This window comes from Suncus etruscus, chromosome 6 (assembly GCF_024139225.1).
Source record: "Suncus etruscus isolate mSunEtr1 chromosome 6, mSunEtr1.pri.cur, whole genome shotgun sequence".
Taxonomy (NCBI): domain Eukaryota; kingdom Metazoa; phylum Chordata; class Mammalia; order Eulipotyphla; family Soricidae; genus Suncus; species Suncus etruscus.
The window spans coordinates 8,604,549-8,623,656 of NC_064853.1; the positions used below are offsets into that span (position 1 = coordinate 8,604,549).

Genomic DNA, 19,108 nt, shown 5'->3' on the forward strand with positions numbered 1-19,108 from the left:
TGCTCATTTCTTCCAGAACTTTCTAGAATTCAGTAATCTCATTTAGGCATTTTAATTTAAATTTATTAAATTAGGGTTTAGGAGCCACACCGAGAAGTGCTCAGGGTCTACTCTTGGTTCTGTGCTAAGGGGGTCACTCTTGAGGATGCTCAGGGGATCATCTGTGGTGTCAGGATTTAAGAGAAGGTTGGCAGCATACAAGGAAAATAAAATGAAACATTTTCCCAGGGAACAACTGAACTGTGTTTATAAATGTGATCTTTCTTGGTATTCTATGCAGTTCCCACGATTAATTTTGCATTCAGGGTTTATAAATCAATGAGAACTGTGTGGTACTATTTTGTTGTTATTGTTGTTTGTGTTTGGCCACACCTGGCAGTGCTCAGGGCTCACTTTTGGCTTTGTGCTTTAGAATCTCTCTTGGTGGGGCTTAGGGACCATCTGTGGTACCAGGGATGGAACCAGGACAGCTGTGTGCAAGGTAAATGTTCTACTCGCTGTACTATCTCCGAGGCATTAATTTTGATTCCCTTAAGGAGCAAGTTTGTAATTTCATGGTGACTAAATTAACTAACTAAAGAAAGTCTCAAAGAGGAAGGGATAAAAGCAATTAAAAAATAAATCAGTTTTGGTCCCAAATCACATATGTCTGTCTTTTTAATAGATGATAATCCTGAAAAAATAAAAATCCCTTTCCAATTAAAAAAAAAAAAAAGCAGCAACAGAGTGTTCTAATAGGAATTGAAGCCTTTGTATATCAGAGGAAAACCTTGCCATTCCAGAAGGAAAATTTGGGGAACCCAAACCTTAAACCTGAGAAGGAAAAATCTGAGAGGCTGCATCATCAGGAGTTGGCTTTGAAGCTGTGAAATAAGAACAAACACATTTTCTAAGAAAGAGCAGTGAGTGCAGTGAGGGCAGAGAAGGGACCACTGCGATAGTAAGAGTTGGAAATGGTCACTCTGGACAAGAACTGGGTGCTGAAAGGAGGGAAAGTGATAGACAGGATATCCCTTCAGTAGCAATATTGAAGATCACAGTTCCTAAAAGTAAAAAAAAAAAAAAAAAAGAAATGGGGGCAAGATAAAGAGAGAGAAAAAGGGACGAGACAAAGATTGAGACAGATACACAGAGAGAAGAAAGATAAAAAGGGAGAAACAGAGGGACAGAGAGAAAAAGAGAAAGAGTGAGACAAAGACAGAAACAGATAGAATAGATAGAAAAAGGGAGACAGAGAGTAAGAAGAGGGCAGAGAGAAAAGAGAGAGAGGGAGTGAGAGAGTGTGAGTGTTTCCCCTAAAAGTAGGAAAGGGAGAGTGTGATGGTGGGAAATGTGAACTGGTGAAGGATGTTGGACACTGTATGACTGAAACTCAATCATGAACAACTTGCATCTGTGACAAAACCCCCAAAACAAACAAAAAAAAACCCCCAAAAACCTCAAAACCCAACTGTTTTATGAAAAGCCTTGTGTTTAAATCAAGTAATTAAAAGGAAAAAAAAAAAAAAAGAAAAGAACTGCAGAAGTTATGTATTTGGGAACCCAGACAGAAGAAGAGAGCTCAGGACTGAAGTCCAGGGGACATGGAGGTTGGAGGATTCTTGAAACTGACCCTGCACCCAGGTTTACCCATATCTGAGACAGTTCCTGTAGTCACACCAGGGAAGGAAAGTTGTTCCAGATGTTTGAAGATACAAATTTATTGATATTAGGGCTGGAGAAATAACATTGATGTAGTGTGTTTTCCTTGCTTGCAGAAGGACGGTGGTTCAAATCCAGGCATCCCATATGGTCCCCTGACTTTGCCAGGAGCTATTTCTGAGTGTAGAGCCAGGAGTAACCTCTGAGCACTGCTGGGTGTGACCCAAAAACCAAAACCAAAACCAAAAATATTTATTGATATTAAATGGTTTTGGGGTGAACAAATCTTAGGAACTTAATGGAAAATGACCCAGTCTATCTTTCTTTTTCATCCCTTACCTACTCTTCTTTTAAAATTTTTATTTACTTTCTATTGTGGACACTAAAGTCTTTGTGCTGATTAGTTGGAAATGGAATCCATCTATACTTAATTTCCATACTTGACTTGTTTTTGGGTTGCAATTGAATGTAGCTTCCAAGGAGAATTTCTGGAGTTCATCTCATACCTAATAGAGAAAGGCCGAAAGTCTCCCAATATTATAACTGCAATATTTCTTGGTGCTATCGAAGAAGTTAATGAGTCCATTCTCTAGGGTATCCCAAACTACATCAGAAAATTGATATAGTGGTATTAATTAATTAGTTAATTAGTATAGTATACTTTATACCAGGTGAAAAATTTTGAGAAGTTTCAATGTCTGACATTGAATAAAATTTATTTTTTATTTATATATTTATTTATTTATATATATTTATTTATATATATTTATATTTTTATTTATATATTATTTATTATTTATTTATTTAAATAAATAAAATTTATTTATCCATGTCTGACACTGAACAGAATCTGTCTTATTGTCTAGATTGGTGAGTAAATAGAGCTAAAATATGAGTTTCATACACAATAAAATGTCAAATATGCAAGCCATTCTTCATGCATAGCCAACATCTCTCTAAACTCACTGAATTTGAAGTTCTACCAATTTTTGATTTAAGGTTTTGGTTTCTGTTTGGTTGCTTTCTAAACAATCTCAGATTGTGAGATCTCAGATTAGTGTGTTCGAAGGTTGTTTTGAAATGTGGTATTTGTAAGAGCAGAAGATGAGTCCTGAGCAGCAGTGATGGGCCATCATTCATGGGGTTTCATCCAAAGGGGACTTGTTCACAGGGCCAGTTTCTCTCCAGTTACAATTTTGAGTGGACTGAGAGCAACTTAGAACTTGAAACTGTGGGCCCTGAGAGATAGCACAGTGGCATTTGCCTTGCAAGCAGCTGATCCAGGACCAAAGGTGGTTGGTTCGAATCCCGGTGTCCCATATGGTCCCCCGTGCCTGCCAGGAGCTATTTCTGAGCAGACAGCCAGGAGAAAGCCCTGAGCACCGCCGGGTGTGGCCCAAAAACCAAAAAAAAAAAAAAAAAAAAGAAAGAAAGAAAGAAAAAAAAAAAAGAACTTGAAACTGTTTCTATTCCATTGACCAATGCACCAATCAAGGTCTTATATTTCTTTGCTCGGGGAGAGAGTAGCCCATGCACTTCCACTTTACCTAGGTCAGGGAAAACAGCATTCAATTATTCTCACTCTAGAGAACCTTTTTATTTTTCAAGTGATTGGAATGTAAAAGCTGCAACTATAAAAGTCTTTTTGAGTTTATGACTCTGCTCACAGTAGGAAGCAAACTATGCAGGTAAGGCTTGTTATTAAGACTAATTTGACAACACAACATAAATTTGAGGTTGCCTGACCCTCATTTTATTGGAATGGTAGTTGATCTCCTAAGTTCATTTGGAGTTTACGGACATTCAGCTCTCTCTCTCCTTGCATTGCTTTTCCATAAAAACTTAGTAGGCTAATAGCTATATTAATAATAAAGTCATAATGACATATTGTGTGAGAAAATAACTCAATCTCCACTAAAATGTAACTAAGAAGACATTAATCAATTTAACCAGGTAACTGGGGCATTGTCGGTTTTGCCTGAATAAAAGCAAGCAGAAACATTCCTTTGTCAATGAAAATGTTCCTTCTAGGCATCTATTCCCTTTTCAGAGGAGTCGGTATTAGTTAGAATCATGTGAATTTGCAACTTTGCCATTACCCTCTGATCAGAAGCAATTCATGAGCTAACCACACACTCGTTTCTCATGTTTCACTTCTCAGTAAGGTTTCCCCACAAAGAAAGAGCTGAAGAAGCATTTGGCCTGACAGCTTCATTTCCATTCTCATGTAGGATGCCATGTTTGTTCAGAATGGAATCCATTAAAATCCCATAATGGTTTCTAAGTAGTCTCAAAATGCACCAGCACCACAAAAACAGTAAAAGAAAAACGAAGAAATGAAAGGAAACCATAAATAGATGCATCAAAGAAAATCAAAGAGAAGAAAAGAACATGAGAATGACTAATGAGAGAAATCATCCTAAACACAACACAAAAGTGAAGTACCTGCTCAATCCAAAAAAGCAAAGCTATGAAGCAAGAACCTTCTCATCAATCTAGCAATCATGATCCAGGTAGTACATGAGCATTTGGGGTTGGCTTTGATTGCCCCGAAGCTTGGGGTGGACTTGTGAGAGTCTCTAAGCAGGGGGGTGGCTACAGTCAGAGAACGAACAACATTCATTGGCTTTGGTATGCTGACACATGTAGGGCAGTCCATACTTACTTTCTGAAGAGGTAGTTCTTGTAGATCAAATTTAGACTTAGTCTGCAAGTTTAAAGTCATGCTTCTGCCTGCATGCATTGCTGAAATACCTCCATAGGGCAGCATGCCAAGGTTAACTGTGTTGTGTTTGTAAGCAGCGTTCTGAGTAGAGGAAATAATCATGTGACAGGGGGTGAACACACACTCCACAAACTCTTACATGAACATGTTAAAATCGATAACATTTAACTTTCAGCGGGCACACAGTAACTTTCCGTTGTCAACATGCACTTGATCAGACAGAAGCATACAGTCAACAGGGTTAGTTATGCACATCATGAGAACCATCCAAAAACTACAGAGAAGACAAAAAAGAGAGCAAGGAAGATACATTCGGGTTTACATTTGCTGCTAACTCCAAGGCAGAAAATCTGGCTCTTGAATCTCACCATCATAACAGTAAGCATAGGACATATGACATTCCTCGGTGGCAGTCTAGTGCTTTTAAAAATTCAACAGTGAGCTCTTAAAGACCCATTTTTTGTCAGCTGCAAATGTCCTGGTCTCTTTCACAATGCAAGGTTATCACATACAAATGACAAATATTAGTTTTGAATTCTGCCTTACAACTAAGGGGCTACCACATTAAAGTCCAAATCAATTTCCTTTATTTTCTTACTTTCAGGCATAATTGCAGTATAAAAAAAGAAAAGAAAAGAAAAAGAGGACAGGAGAAAATTCTTCAACCTGTCCACTGGTTGATGAAAAGTATTGATTAATAATAAAGAAATCAATCAACTAAGTTGATTGGTCTTAATATTTTAACATCATAAGTTGATGTAGTCCCAATGTCCAAAAAATTACATTTTAAACTGGAGAAATTTATCATGAAGTTAAAGAGACTCTGATTTAAGCTACTAATTCTGTTGATTTGTATACCTGACTTACTAAAGAACATTCTGGAAAAAATATTTTTTTTGGTCTACAGAATTTCATTTAAAAATTAAACCATTTTGGATGCCCAATGATCAGTTTTATCAGTACAACTTTCACTTTCTATCTGTCATGGAAAGGGACATTGTCCCTTCCACAATTCTCATTTTGGAAAAATAAATCTATAGACATTGACTCAGTACATTAAAAAATTAAAACAAACCAAACAAACCATAAATACTGAATGCTGATGATTGTTCTATCCTAAGGGCATTATTTGCAAAGAAATGGTTTTTAGTATCAAAGTTCCATTGAGTTCAACAGAAAGATTCCTGATGGTGTTCTTGTCTATAAATTGTATTTATTATTGATCTTTGATTATTTCATACAGAGGGTTTCACTGTCCCTGTCCCCACAATGAGGACAATGAGCATTTCAATCTAGCACTTGAGGGATTTTTTTTTTAAAGCATTAACATCAAGTAGAACTAGCACTATCTCAGCTCCAATGGAGGAGATCTGGGCCCAGAAAATAGCTTCCTGTTTTAAATTCTCTTCATCACAGTAGAGCTTAATGGTGAAGAGAGCCTTGTGATTACAAGAAGAGGAGAAACCAATTTCTTTTGTTTGGGGTCATGTTTGGAGTTGTCTTTCCAAGGTCAACACTGAGAATTAACTTTAACCAATGTTAAATTGGCTGTTAAACTGATGCAACACCCAGACCCCTAGGCAGTTAGTTTTCTTTGATGAGAACTAGACAAAGATCTTCCAGTTTTAAGAGTAAGTATTTGATTTCCAGGGTTTAAATGATTGAATTCACTGGCATATAAAGCATATAAAGTTCTGGGCAGGATTCTTGAGACAGAAATTTAAGGAGCACCGTTAAATGAAAACCAGTTTTATATTACAAAACTGGGATTAAGGACCCTAAATTCTTCTCCTGAGTTGCCAGAAAGTTTTTAATAAAATAAGTCCTGAACAATATCTCAGCAACTCAAGTAAAAGAGGGGGAAAAAAAACTTGGTGAAAAGGAGAGAAAGCATTTTTAGGGTTCTATGGTTTGAAGTTATTTTGTTCTTCAAATTAAATAGGATACTATTAAATATACATGGGCATTGTTCTGACAAATGAAAGGTAGACTAAGGGAATCATAAACAGAATTCTGATAAGAGTTATTTGGTGACTAACATAGCAATAGAAAATACTCATGATTTCTTTTGGCTAGATGGACTTGGAGCAAATAGCATGGCCTCCCTACTTCTACTATCTCAAATTTTCAGTATTATTTTTCTCCCTCCATATTCTTTCTTCAATTAAAGGTATCTCTTATTTTAAGTTGCAATGAAAAATAGAAGGAGAAAAACTACTTCTCAAGGAAACTGGAAAGAACCAGTAATATCAAAGGCTTAGAATTTTATCTTTTCTTCTTCATGCTTTGTTCTTATTTACTCTTCAATAGACTCAAGTTACTAATTATAATATAGATGCTTCCCAAGCTTCTTAAAACTTTTCTTGATTAGTTCATATAACTCTGTTACACATGGATGTGAGGCCAGACTTCATAAACTATATAGTTTTATTTGGCCCCCAATATTTTTGCCCTCCAAGTTATTTGTCTACATGGAGGTAGGTGGGGGGGATTATGGGCTGGCTGGCCATTCATCAAATGGTAGCTGGGCATGAAGCTCTTTTGCTTATTTTTTTTGGGGGGGGGCACCCTGGGCAAGTACACATGGCTGATTTCTAGCTGGGAGCTCAGCAATCATTCCTGGTGAAGCTCAGTGAACCATAAATGATGCTGGGGATTGAACTCTGGTCAGTCACATGCAAGGCAGACTCTACCCAAGGTACTATCTCTTCCAATCCAAGTCATGAGACTTTGGTGAGATTTTCTTCAGTTTCAATGAGGCTGACCATGTCTCTTTGAAACAGACATTTTGATGTCAGATTTCATGACCCATTTTTACATTGAGAAACATTGATATGCCTCTATTGATGAGGCAATATCAATAATATGCCTTAAAATCATTATTTTCTGGTCATTTAAACATGACCTACACAAATATCACTGTTTAAAAAATACCTGAAAACACAAAATTCATCATTAGGGAAATATATAAGAAACACAGTGACCTGTACTTTCAACAAGAACCAAAATGAGAAATGAAACTATTGCAGAAAACACTCTAACCAGATCCCCATTAACACTGTATCTTTGGACCTGGAGCATGAGAACAGAAGACCCCACTTTCACAAAAAGAAGTCTGTTAAAATCTACAGTCAATGGAGTGCATCTTATACCCTCTCCAACCAAAACTACAGAGCATACTCAGTAATGGCCAAGTAATCATAATTCTTAAAAATCAAATACCAATCTCTCTAAAAGAGATACTGATAGGCAGTAAAAATAATTCTACAGTTGGCTTTTTGTTTGCTCTTCAATCTCAATACATTCCGTGCTTAACTGTGACTCACTTTTTAACCAGATTGGGTTTAATTTTCTTTTTTCTTGCTACTTCATATACACTAATTTGTTCATTTGTAGTCTTCATAAAGACATCATCTGCAATTTTTTGTTCTATATGATTTGAATCCAGATATTTCCCTTCCTAAAAAAAAAACAACCTTCAAAAATGGCAGGTTGGTCTTATAAAATTATATAAAATATTATTTTATGAAATAAAAGAGCATGAAAGAGAGCATTCAATGTCTGCTCATTTTTTTTGTTTGTTTCTTGCTGGGAAGATTATTACTCATGAGAAGTAATAACTTGAGTGGTCCCAGAGCAGTAAATGTTATGCAAATTTTATAGACAAATTAGGCCAGACTTTAGTGTAAGTGAGTTCATGCAGAAAGGGGTAAAATGCACACTTTTTCTAGATTCAATAAAAATCATACTTCTTGGTCACTAGAGAGCAGTTTTGTGTCTTAAGAGAGGTATTTTGCTTTAATGGCAAGGAAGCAATTGAACCAGCATCCTGTAAAAAGAGACAAATTCTTCCTCGCATTTTTTTCAGTTAGGCTCAAGAAATAATGCCACCTATGGTACCAAACCTGGAAGAGCATGAAACAAAGCCCATTTAAAAACAAAACAAAACAAATCAAAATAAACACAACTCTTCTGATCCATTTCCTCATGATATCAAGGTAAATCAAATGTTGAACATCTATTCATTCAGATAGTTCATGCTTCCCTATACGTGTTTAGAAATGGCGAGAGAAAACTAAAGGCAGGAGGGGAGATCTTACAGAGAAAGGCCAAACATACCCTGTCTAACCTTCTAGCTTCTATATGTCTAAGCAGCTGTTGTCTCCAGTCTGCAGGCATTTTCCCACAGCTCTCCTCACCCTTCACAGCAGTGGGCCTCGTCTTTATATCACTGTTATCTGATGGCTTGTCACCATAGTTAACCAAATTATAGTCAGATGGTATTTTTTCCAAAAGAGCTGCCATTGTTGGCCTAGCTGAAACTGGCCTGGTCTGGGAGGCCCCATAACTCTCTGTGCTGTAGCTTCGGGCGGACAGTGGCCTCCTCTGGGTCAAGTTTTTTACTGGAAAATTTCCCGCCTGAGCCTTCACTTCTTGATATGAAGGGTGTTCATCTTCATACCTGCCATTCCTTTTCAGGAACTGGGACTCAGTCACTGAAACACTGCTCTGGCGATCCAGACCAGCCCTATAGGTTGGACGGCCATACCGATCAGTGGAAGGCAGCTCCTGGGCCTCACTGACCCGGCGGTACATGGCCATCTCTGTGGAGCTGGCCAGGGAGTCGGCCCTCCTGAGAAAGCCTGCCCTGGCCCCCTGACCAGCCAACTGGGCATTCACCAGAGCCTCTTCGTTGACAGAAGGCTGTGAGAAGGAGAACACCTGCTCCACAGGCGGGTAGCCTAGGTAGGATCTGGGGCTGACCAGATCCTTGGCCAGGTTTTTGCTGCCTTGGGGCCCATACTCAGAATTGTGTTGGAAGGCCGGAGGGATCCTCTTTTCGGCTTTCACCTCCACAGCTCCTTGAGGGTTGAAGCTTTGGTCAAACTGATAGACTTTTTTGGTCATGGATGCCTTTGGTTGGGGAGGCCCTTTGCTGCTTCCATAAGAGAGCAGCTCGTCATCCAACATGGGCACCGACTGGCTCCGAGACATGCTGGACATGCCATGATGGTCAGGTCCCAACATCTTATCGGGCCGTTCATGGCTTCCTAAGTGGTCGCTGCCAGCCACGTAGTTTTCTAGAGGAATATTGTAGACCTTGTAGGTGCCAATGTCGATCTCATCAATACTCTGGGACTTTTTAAATTTGCTGGACTTGATATCTTTCATGAGTGGGGAAAGCCTCTCTGTGCTTTTGCTAATGGCAATGACATTTTTAGAAGCTTCTGGGCGGCAGTGGATTTGAGAAAAGACATTACCAAGAGTCCTGTTGGAATTGGAATCATGATACTCCCAGGGTACTCCTGGAGAAAAAGGACGCGGTATCTCGGTAGACTCTTTCATATGTTCTTTCCTTTCGGGCAATGGGCTGGTGGTGGGAGTGATCTCTAATTTGGAAGGGAAAGCAGTCCTGTCTTCAAAAGGACTAGGGGTTCTGGTCCAGTTCTGCCAAGGATTGGAAGGAGGCACTTCTGTTTCTGGGGTGTGTCTGTGTGTAGACTGCTCAAGTTCCAGGGGGACACCGACAATCCTCTCCTGCCTAATCAGAGGCCTACGTCCATGAGAAGATGTGCTTCTAGATTTCGAACTCAGGAGAGGGTTACTGTTGGCAGCATCGCTGGCGACCTCCTCGGCCACAAACCCAGTGTTATCATAATGGGAGCCATCAGTCCAGTTGTCCGTGAAAGCCTCAGTCATGGGCAGCCGATCAGGACGCTGTGGTATGTTCCCTGGGGGAACAGCCTCCCGTTGACTGAGTAATGGCTTTGAATCAAGAGGCTGTGGGAAAGATGGTGCAATCCTGCAAACACAAAGGGAAGAAGAAATGTGAAAACATAGAAGATCAGGGGTCTTGGCCATCAAGAGAGGAACAAGCCTACAGGCCATCTTTCTGTGTTTACCTAAGAGTCACCACATGGGTGTGTATGAGAGCAGCTTTACTTCATGATCAAAAACATTCCACCCAATTCCTCTGCTCTAACCTTTCTATTTCCTTAGTATCCATCAGTTTCTAGCACATCAACTAATTTACTTACCCATAATAATCATTTTTGTTTTTATTTATTTATTTATTTATTTATTTATTTATTTATTTATTTATTTATTTATTTTGGTTTTTGGGTCACATCCGGTGGTACTCAGTGGTTACTCCTGGCTCTGCGCTCAGAAATTGCTCTTGGCAGGCAAAGGGGGAGGGGGGACCATATGGAATGCCAGGATTCAAACCACCGTCCTTCCTAGATTGGCTGCATGCAAGGCAAATATCCTGCCACTATGCTATCTCTCAGGCTCCTGTTTTTATTTATTTATTCATTTATTTATTTATTTTGGGGCCACATCCAGTAGTGCTCAGAGCTTACTCCTGACTCTGTTCCGGAATCACTTTTGACTGTACTTAGGGAACCATAAGGGATGCTGGAGATAGAACTTAGGTCTGCTGCATGATTGGCAAGTGCCTTCCCTGCTGTACTATCTTTCTGGCCCAACCATTAGAACTTTTGTGTAACAGCTTATCTTCTCAGCTACAGTGTCAACTCACCAGATTAGAGTTTTTTTTTTTTTAAATCAGGCCAGATTTGACCCTCATATTTGTGGAATGAATAGGTGAAGAAAAGAAAAATAGATACTTAATACGCATTTTGAAATCTCTCTGATGTCTCGAATCCTCAATTCCTGGCTTCTATCCATGAAAATTCTGCTTCTCCAAATGAATTTTCCAAATCATTGGCTGAGTGCATGTTTCTTATAAATGTCAAATATATGCAATGGACCCATTTTGCTTCAAGCAACCTCTATTGGAAGGCCCGTTACTAAAAACATTAAATTCACAATTATAGAAAATGCATTCATGTATCTTTATCTAGAATCCAAATCTTAGTATATTACATTAAGGCTTTTGGACATTGGTATATTTAGGCCAAGAGCCACTGTATTTCTATGAGATGCTCATTTTTCTATGTTTACTCTAAAATGCACACTGATAAGATTTAATTATATGTCTTTTATTAGTAATAATTTCCAATGCTTTTGCTAATTGAAAAAAGCAAATGTAAAAGGTATCTTTCAAAACTACAGAAAATAATCTATAGTGATAGTAAATTCATAAATGAAAAGAGTTAAGTTTTTTAATTATGACCAAGAATGAGTAGAAAGGTAAGATTAATTATGAAAAATAAATTTGATTTACAATAATAATAAAATATGGGTAAAAAAACTAGTGAACTACCCATGTTAGGTGATGACATTATGTCAATTTGTGGTTATATAGCAGCTAATAACAAAACAAAATAATCACAAATAAGCATATATTACCAATTTCATTGAATAATTTCATTAAACTCTGTTTTTCCTTTGGTAAAATAGAAATAAATAGAGTAAGATCCACAAATACTTCCACTACATCATAAATTTTCATGTGGTGATAAAATGATGCTATAGCACATAATTTTTATTGAATATTTAATTTGTATTGGCACAGAAGGACTTTGTATGGATTTAATCTATAATATCCTTTGGGGAAATAAAATACCTACATGATCATAAATAGGGATTTGAGAAACACAATCTTTATTTTTAATCTTTATTTATCATTTTTATCTTATTTTATCTTTATTTAAACAAATGTAAATAATTTTCAACTTTAAAACGTTTTGTCCTATTGTCTTAACCACTACTATCTGACCATAACTCCCTTCAACAATGCTTTTGTTCTGTACAATAAATTTATCTTCTCTATGCCACTCATGAGTTGATTACTATTCTAAAATTAAGAAAATTTCTTTTTCCCCCCCAAACTTCCCATAAAATAAGCACTTGGGAATGGATAAAAGGAATGGAAAACACACCTGTTACCCCATAAAGAATTATGAACTGGATCTTTAGCTGTGGTCTGCAAGGACCCCACTTTAACCCGGGTGTTAGAGGATCCTGAGGAAGCCTGGGAGGGCGAGTAGTCTGAGTAAGTGCCTGAGGAAACACTGTTATTCAGACAGTGAGTTTTGTCAACTTCAGACTCATCAGTTGATTCTGAAACGTAAAGGGGAAATTATTATAATGCAATGAACAGTGGCAATTATCAACAGAAAAGCAGGTATGAGAAATAGCATAAGGGTGAATGTTAGAAATAGGTAATATTGGTCAAATAGTCGTAGGGAAGATGGGGGCGTCATGATTTTACAACTGGTGATGGGTCATGCACATGCATTTGTGGCATACGGTCCACGCCAGGTTCACGGTGTTACCTTTTGGGTCCTTCCCTAGCAGAACAAGTTTGGGTGGGTACAGAGGGGTCTCAGCTAATGAAGGGTGAAGTTCCCCAATCCTCATTTCATTAGCTGGATGAACAAAAGAATCCTGAGAGATATAATAATACAGGACAAGGAAAGTAAACATTTAAACAATGGTTAACCACGCTGGCAATATTGTTATTTGTTTCGAGTTATGGCTCGACCCAGCTCTAGAATTTAAGGCATTGTGGTGTACTAGGAAAAGCACATTGAGATTCCTGTCGGAGGTTATCATTCCAATGTTTTGTTTTTCTAATTTAAGAGAGTCCACTGATCCATCAGACACTTGTAGAATGTGTTTATATATGCCTGGCACTGTGCAAAGCACTGTGGAGGTTCCACAGAAAGAAAAAATGTTTCCTGTGTGATCTGGACAATATTTTCTTTTCTTGGCAATGCTTTTAAGAGTAAATATTTTTAGGAGTTTTAAAAGAAAAGTATATAAATGACCAACTAGATTTTCTTTTAATTATTAGCCATATTACTTTACAATCTAAGGGGCCAGAGTGATAGCACAGTGGGTAGGGTGTTTACTTTGCAAGCTACTAACCCAGGTTCAGTCCCCGGCATCCCATATGGTCCCCTGAGCCTGCCAGGAATGATTTCTGAGTACAGAGCCAGGTGTAATCCTGAACATGTGGCTCCAAAACAAAACATACACGCAAAAAAGCCCCAAAACATACAATTTAAGTCCTTTTTATTGCTAACCTTGCTGCTGCTAATTCCAGTCTTTTCTCAAATGACCATTTTAACTTTATTATAGCTAACTTGCCTTCTTCCTAAGTCTCAATCTAGTTTTCTCATCATCTATCTATTTAGGATGCTAAATCCTCATCTAAATCCATGCATTGAATGCTCTGACAAAAGAATATAAATTTATAATAAAAATAAGCACATAAAATATATTTGAAGCTTCCTTAATTCAGATGATTGCTCTCGATCAGATTGTGGAAAGCATTGGGGAAGGCAAAATAGAAACTCTCACTTTCTTCTAGATAGTAAAAAATGCACATATGACATAAATGACATACATGACTAACTATATATTTCCCCCTTTGATTTTAGGTTAGTGTGATTCCAAAGAAAATCCTTCAGTTGTTTAATTTATGAGTACTAACTTTTTGGGAATATTGATGTAACACATTTAGAAATATGAGGTCAGAGGAAGAATATACTTGAGGACAGAAGTACAATGGAATGCTTTTTTCTTATTGGCTAGTTGTGATCAGATAGAAAGAAGATAGAAAGAAGAGGATCTTTGACCCTCCTCCTAATGACAACAGACTTAGGCTTGGAGATACTGTGGAAAAAACTTGGGTTTTCTTAATTCTCCATTGATGGTCTATCTTTTGGGATTAAGTTTGTATGGGAATATCTGCCTGTTAAAAGCACAAGCATATCCATCTGATAGTATTTTTTAAGACTGTTTCAATGTGAGAAGACTAAACCATAATTTTGTCCATTCCTTTTAGCTCTCAGAGATGGATTCTGAGGTTGAGCGAGGTCCAGGCTCTCAGCTAATTAGACCAAGTTCCAGAATGAAATAGGATTATCTTGGGTTTTAGTTCCATGATCAACTTCTCTATTTTGCTGCTCTCTGAAAAGCTCAGCTGTGAATACAGTAGAGACAAAAATGCAATAACACATTAGAAAAGAGATATAAAAGAGACAGACATCTGAGAGGAGAACTGATGGAGATTCTAAAGATGAAGAAGGAAACTGTGTTTTGAAAATTTTGAAAATTATTTCAAAGATTTCGCATAAGAAAGTTTATGATTCTGATTTTGGGTGACATAATAGAGAACAAAATCCATTATATATCTTTGGAGAAATTAATAAGTAGAAGCAGATGCAATTTTGAGAAATGGTGTCACAAAAGACATCAAATATGTTAAGGCTTGTTTAAAAAGACTTCAATTACCAGTTGGCATATTTCTTTTTTATTCCTGCCTTAACATTTATTAATTGGATTTCCTTGGGCTATAGAGCCTACTTCTCTGAACCTTATTTAATTCATCAAGAAAATGAAGATAATAGGAATCAGCGATACTTTCTCTTTAGCACTAACATTCTATAAATCTAAATATAGATCATGCTGTAAAAATTAACTGAAACATATGTTTTTCTTTCTTTTTTCCTCTAGTGCTCAGGATTGAACATATGGACCTCATCTATACAAATCAAGTGCTCTACCACTAGTATATTCTCAGCCCTTAAGAAAATATTTCTTTAGGAATGTTCTTGGGCTGGGCTTTGTCTACATTATGGACATTATTGAGTGGCAATCAGAGAAGGCTTGAAATGAAGAAGGTAGAGGCAGATTATAAGTGACAGGACAGTAGTAAAGGATCTTGGATACTTGGGTGTGGTGGTGGTATAGAAAAATTGTACATAAAACACATAAAACATGAATACTACAGTCACCAAGCAACTTCAGCAATGATGACATTTTTCTCAACTATCATAAAAATACTTAGGGCTGGAGCGATAGCTCAATGATAGGGTATTTGCCTTTCATGTGGCTGATCTAGAACAGACCTTGGTTTGATCCCCAGCACCCCAGGAGCGATTTCTGAGCACATAGCCAGATAGCCAGAAACAACCCTGAGTGTCAGTGGGTGTGGCCCAAAAACAAAAACAAAAACAAATATAAAACCCCTAAAAAAGCCCAAACAAAACACCAAACAAAAACAAAAACTTAAATGACTATTTTCCTTTAAATAAGGCAAGGAACTAATATTTATCTGATTTGAGTTTTTTGGTTTGTTTTTGGTTTGGGGCCATACCTGGTGGCACTCAAGGGTTACTCCTGGCTCTGTGCTCAGAAATTACTCTTGAAAGGCTTGGGGGGCTATATCAGATGTTGGGGTTTGAACCCAGGTCAGCACATGCAGTGCAAATACCGTACCTATGCTGTGCCTATGCTATTGCAGTGGCCCCAATATTTATTTGAAATAAAATAAGTGACTTTCTTGACATTTAACAAAGAAGTATATAACTTTTGTTTTAGGTCCCCAACCCCCCAAACCAAAGAGTACAAGGATGGACATGTAAAATATTAAAGGGTTTTACTATTTTTTCTCCTTATGTTTTATACATTCAATACTCAAGTTTTCTTATACGTATAGATTTGTAAATTTGCATCAGAAATAATATTTATTTACTTACTTGTTCGAGAGCTATAGTTAGTGGCTGTGTTCAGGGTTTACTGGTTTACTCTTGGTTCTGCACTGAAATCATCACTCCTGTTGGTTGGTGCTCAAGGAACACATATGATATTCGGGGCCAAAATTGAGTTGAGCACATGTACAGTAAGAATATTACCCACTGTACTCTCTCACTATCTAGGCTTAGATCTGAAATATTTTCCGGAGCTCTGCATAAATAGCCATGCTTTGACTTAGCTTGAAATCTCTGACTTTGGTCAAGATCTTCTATTTTGAACCCAAAAGAGCTATGATGAGTAGGAAGGAAGTATGGATAGAGAAGAAATTCAGTATGAATTCGATAGCGTTGATTTGCTTCTCAACCTAGAAGGATAATACTACTGAAGTGAGAATACTGACTATTTATTGGTCCAGTTATACTCTTGTGTCTAAGCTTTGGAGAACCCAGGACTAGAATCAATAAAAGCACTTAAGGGCATTTCAAAGGGGAATGGACTATATATTATCCATTGCCAGGAGAGAGATACATTTCCTCCATAAGGAAAAATTGGGCTGTCTCTTACAAGGAGAAAGGTAAAGATCTTTCTGGATGTGGAGGGTATGGGTACTAGGAAACAGTGGGAAGTATTCTGTAAAATAAAATAGAGATTCACAGAAGGATTAAAGGGGATAGAGCAGGCTTAGACCATCATTCTCCTGTGGAAGGAGAGAAAATTACTGTAGGTTTCTACTGTGCCAAGAAGCTATATATAAATACTTGCTTTCATCTGGTTTCATTTCACAAAAGTCCTGAAAGTGTTACTTATCTATATTTTTAAAGATAAAGGAACTAAAACTTGGGAAAGCTTCAGTGATTTATTAAGGGCACACTGTTGGTATCAAGGTAGAGTTTGAGTCCATATGTGCTAAAATTCAAAGCCTTTTCCCTCCCCACTCTCCAGACTCTTTCCAGTTACAGTTGTTAACACATAGGGACATCACGGGCTACTTAAATATATGATGGTAAAAAGCAGTACCAGTTAGATGTGTTTTGATAGTGGAAAATCATCATCAAAATTGAAAAAATTAATGAGGAAACATAAATTAGAGTTTGAGCTCCCAGTATTTCCAAGGTGTAAAAAAGGCAGGGGTGAAGTAAGTGTTAGCATGTTTGCCTTGCATGAATCTGGGTTTGAACCCCAGCATCCCATATGGTCTCCAGAGCACAGCCACAAATAAACGCTGAGCTCAGAGCCAGGAGTAACCCTTAAGCATTGTCAGATGTGACCACCCCGTCCCCCCAAAAAAGATAGGTCTTTGAAAAGGTTAGATATTCTTTTAAGGCATAGCTTGTATTTTTAAGACTTAGAGCATATAATTTTATCTTCCAATTTCTATGTACTGCTTTTCCAAATGTAAGTACTACATATATATACATATTTATGAAGTTATTTGGATGTACCTATTTAATAAATGGAACTGGTAGACATTTCTTTTGTTCTATGACCTTGTATCAACATTTATTAAGGAACTAAAGAGATTTTGAGCTTTTAGAATTATTTTATGCCACAATTTTATTCCCTCCCTACTTTACTTCCTCCCTTCTCTTTCTTTGCTTTCTTCACTTTACAACACTCTCCATTTATTTTACCTTGATTTACAACTTTATATTGCTATATGTAAATGAGCTATATCAGTAAAGTCATAGATAATCTTATTTTGGGGCTATAAGGAGATTTATTAAAATACATGGTATTCTATGAATGAAAAATATGATATTCAACATGAGGAGAGAAAATGTGGACATGGAAGGAAGTCAATAAACAATCATTAATTTGTACTTTCAGTAAAAGTAAGGCCATCAAGCTGAAGGGTGAAAAGGAAGGGTACGTAGGAAGGAAGATGGCATCAGGGAGGATGAGAGGGAAACTAGGGACATTGGTGGAGGGAAATGTGCAGTGGTGAAGATTGTACATTGTATGACTGTGAATTAATCATGAACAACTTTATCTGTGGAAAAAATGTATTAAGAACAACAACAGAAAACAAAAACACAAAAGAAAAAGACCATTAAGCCAAAACTAAGTTAGATGAGAAAATATGAGCCAGGGAGACAGTGGAGTGTACAGGCTGAATGTTTGTATGTCTCAAATGTGGAAACCTCTAAGATGGTCTTAGAAGCTGGAACCTTGGAAGGTGAGTGGTCTTGAATAGAACTGTGAGAGGAGACCTCATGAATTATGTTCCACTAAGAGATCCAAGACAGTTGTCTGACTCTTCCACCATGATTGGAAATGGCAAAAACTCTCATCTATGAATGAGATGGATGACTCTCATTGGACACAATTTTCTGACACTTCGATGGTGAACTTTCTAATCCAAGAAATGTAAAAAATGAATAATTTTTGCCTGTCAGTCACCTGTCTATAGGAGTTTATTTTTACTCATAGCAGCCCAATGGATTAATTCATGGTGAGAATTTGGGGAGGATGCCAAAAACAAATGCTAACTCCTCAAGGCATGGTTCAAAGATAAGAAATTTCTTCTTAATTATTTGGCTCTCCAATGCTCTAGGGGATATATTCTCAGCAAACATAGCTTTTTAAAATTCTTGATTAGGGGTTGTGGCATAGTAATCAAGAAAATGTGAGTTTCCTTTTCTTTTCCCTCTCCAACTTATTTACCTTGATTTCTTTCTACTTCCTGAATCTAGTTGAGCCTACCTCTACTCTTCATCTTTTTTTAAATTTTTTTAATACTCTTTACTGATTGGTTTTTGGACCACACCTGGCACCACTCAGGGGTTACCCCTGGCTCTGCACTCAGAAATTGCCCTGGCAGGCTGAGGGCTCATATGGGATGCTGGGAATTGAAACGGATCCTTCCCGGGTTGGCCACATGTAAGGCAAATGCCCTACCACTGTGCTATCTCTCTGACACCGTTCATCTATTTTTTAATTTTTTAAATATTTAAGCACATAGAAAGTACACCATGTAGTGTATACTAGGCACTCTTTCTCAGTTACTAAAGATAACTCAAGTCTTACAAGTGCAAAACATAATCAAATGATTAGTAAATTATTGATCAACATAACAGCTGGATATCAATGTTTATTAAATTATGAAGTTGAAAGTATGAAGTTTGGTCCTTTAATTAGGCAAGAGGATGATATAGAAAACAATCCGTCTCTTTCCATGGGGGTGAGTAAAAGCTGAGGAAAGAGCTAGAAATTGGACTTTAGATTCAGATATTAGAAAGTATGTTGCTACCACAAGTGATATTTCTATTCAAGTGAAAAAGGCACATT

General features: G+C 37.4%; 1 protein-coding gene across 1 annotated transcript in view; it reads right to left on the minus strand.

Annotated features, from left to right (window-relative positions):
• The window catches only part of LRRC7 (leucine rich repeat containing 7), a 363,919-nt gene that overhangs the window by 89,284 nt on the left and 255,527 nt on the right, over positions 1-19,108 (minus strand). The window contains exons 17-20 of the mRNA XM_049775680.1: positions 12,610-12,721; positions 12,214-12,394; positions 8,486-10,169; positions 4,307-4,447 (exon numbers count right to left, since the gene is read on the minus strand). Of these exons, the coding sequence (XP_049631637.1) occupies positions 4,307-4,447; positions 8,486-10,169; positions 12,214-12,394; positions 12,610-12,721 (2,118 nt within the window). The remainder of the gene's footprint in view (positions 1-4,306; positions 4,448-8,485; positions 10,170-12,213; positions 12,395-12,609; positions 12,722-19,108) is intronic.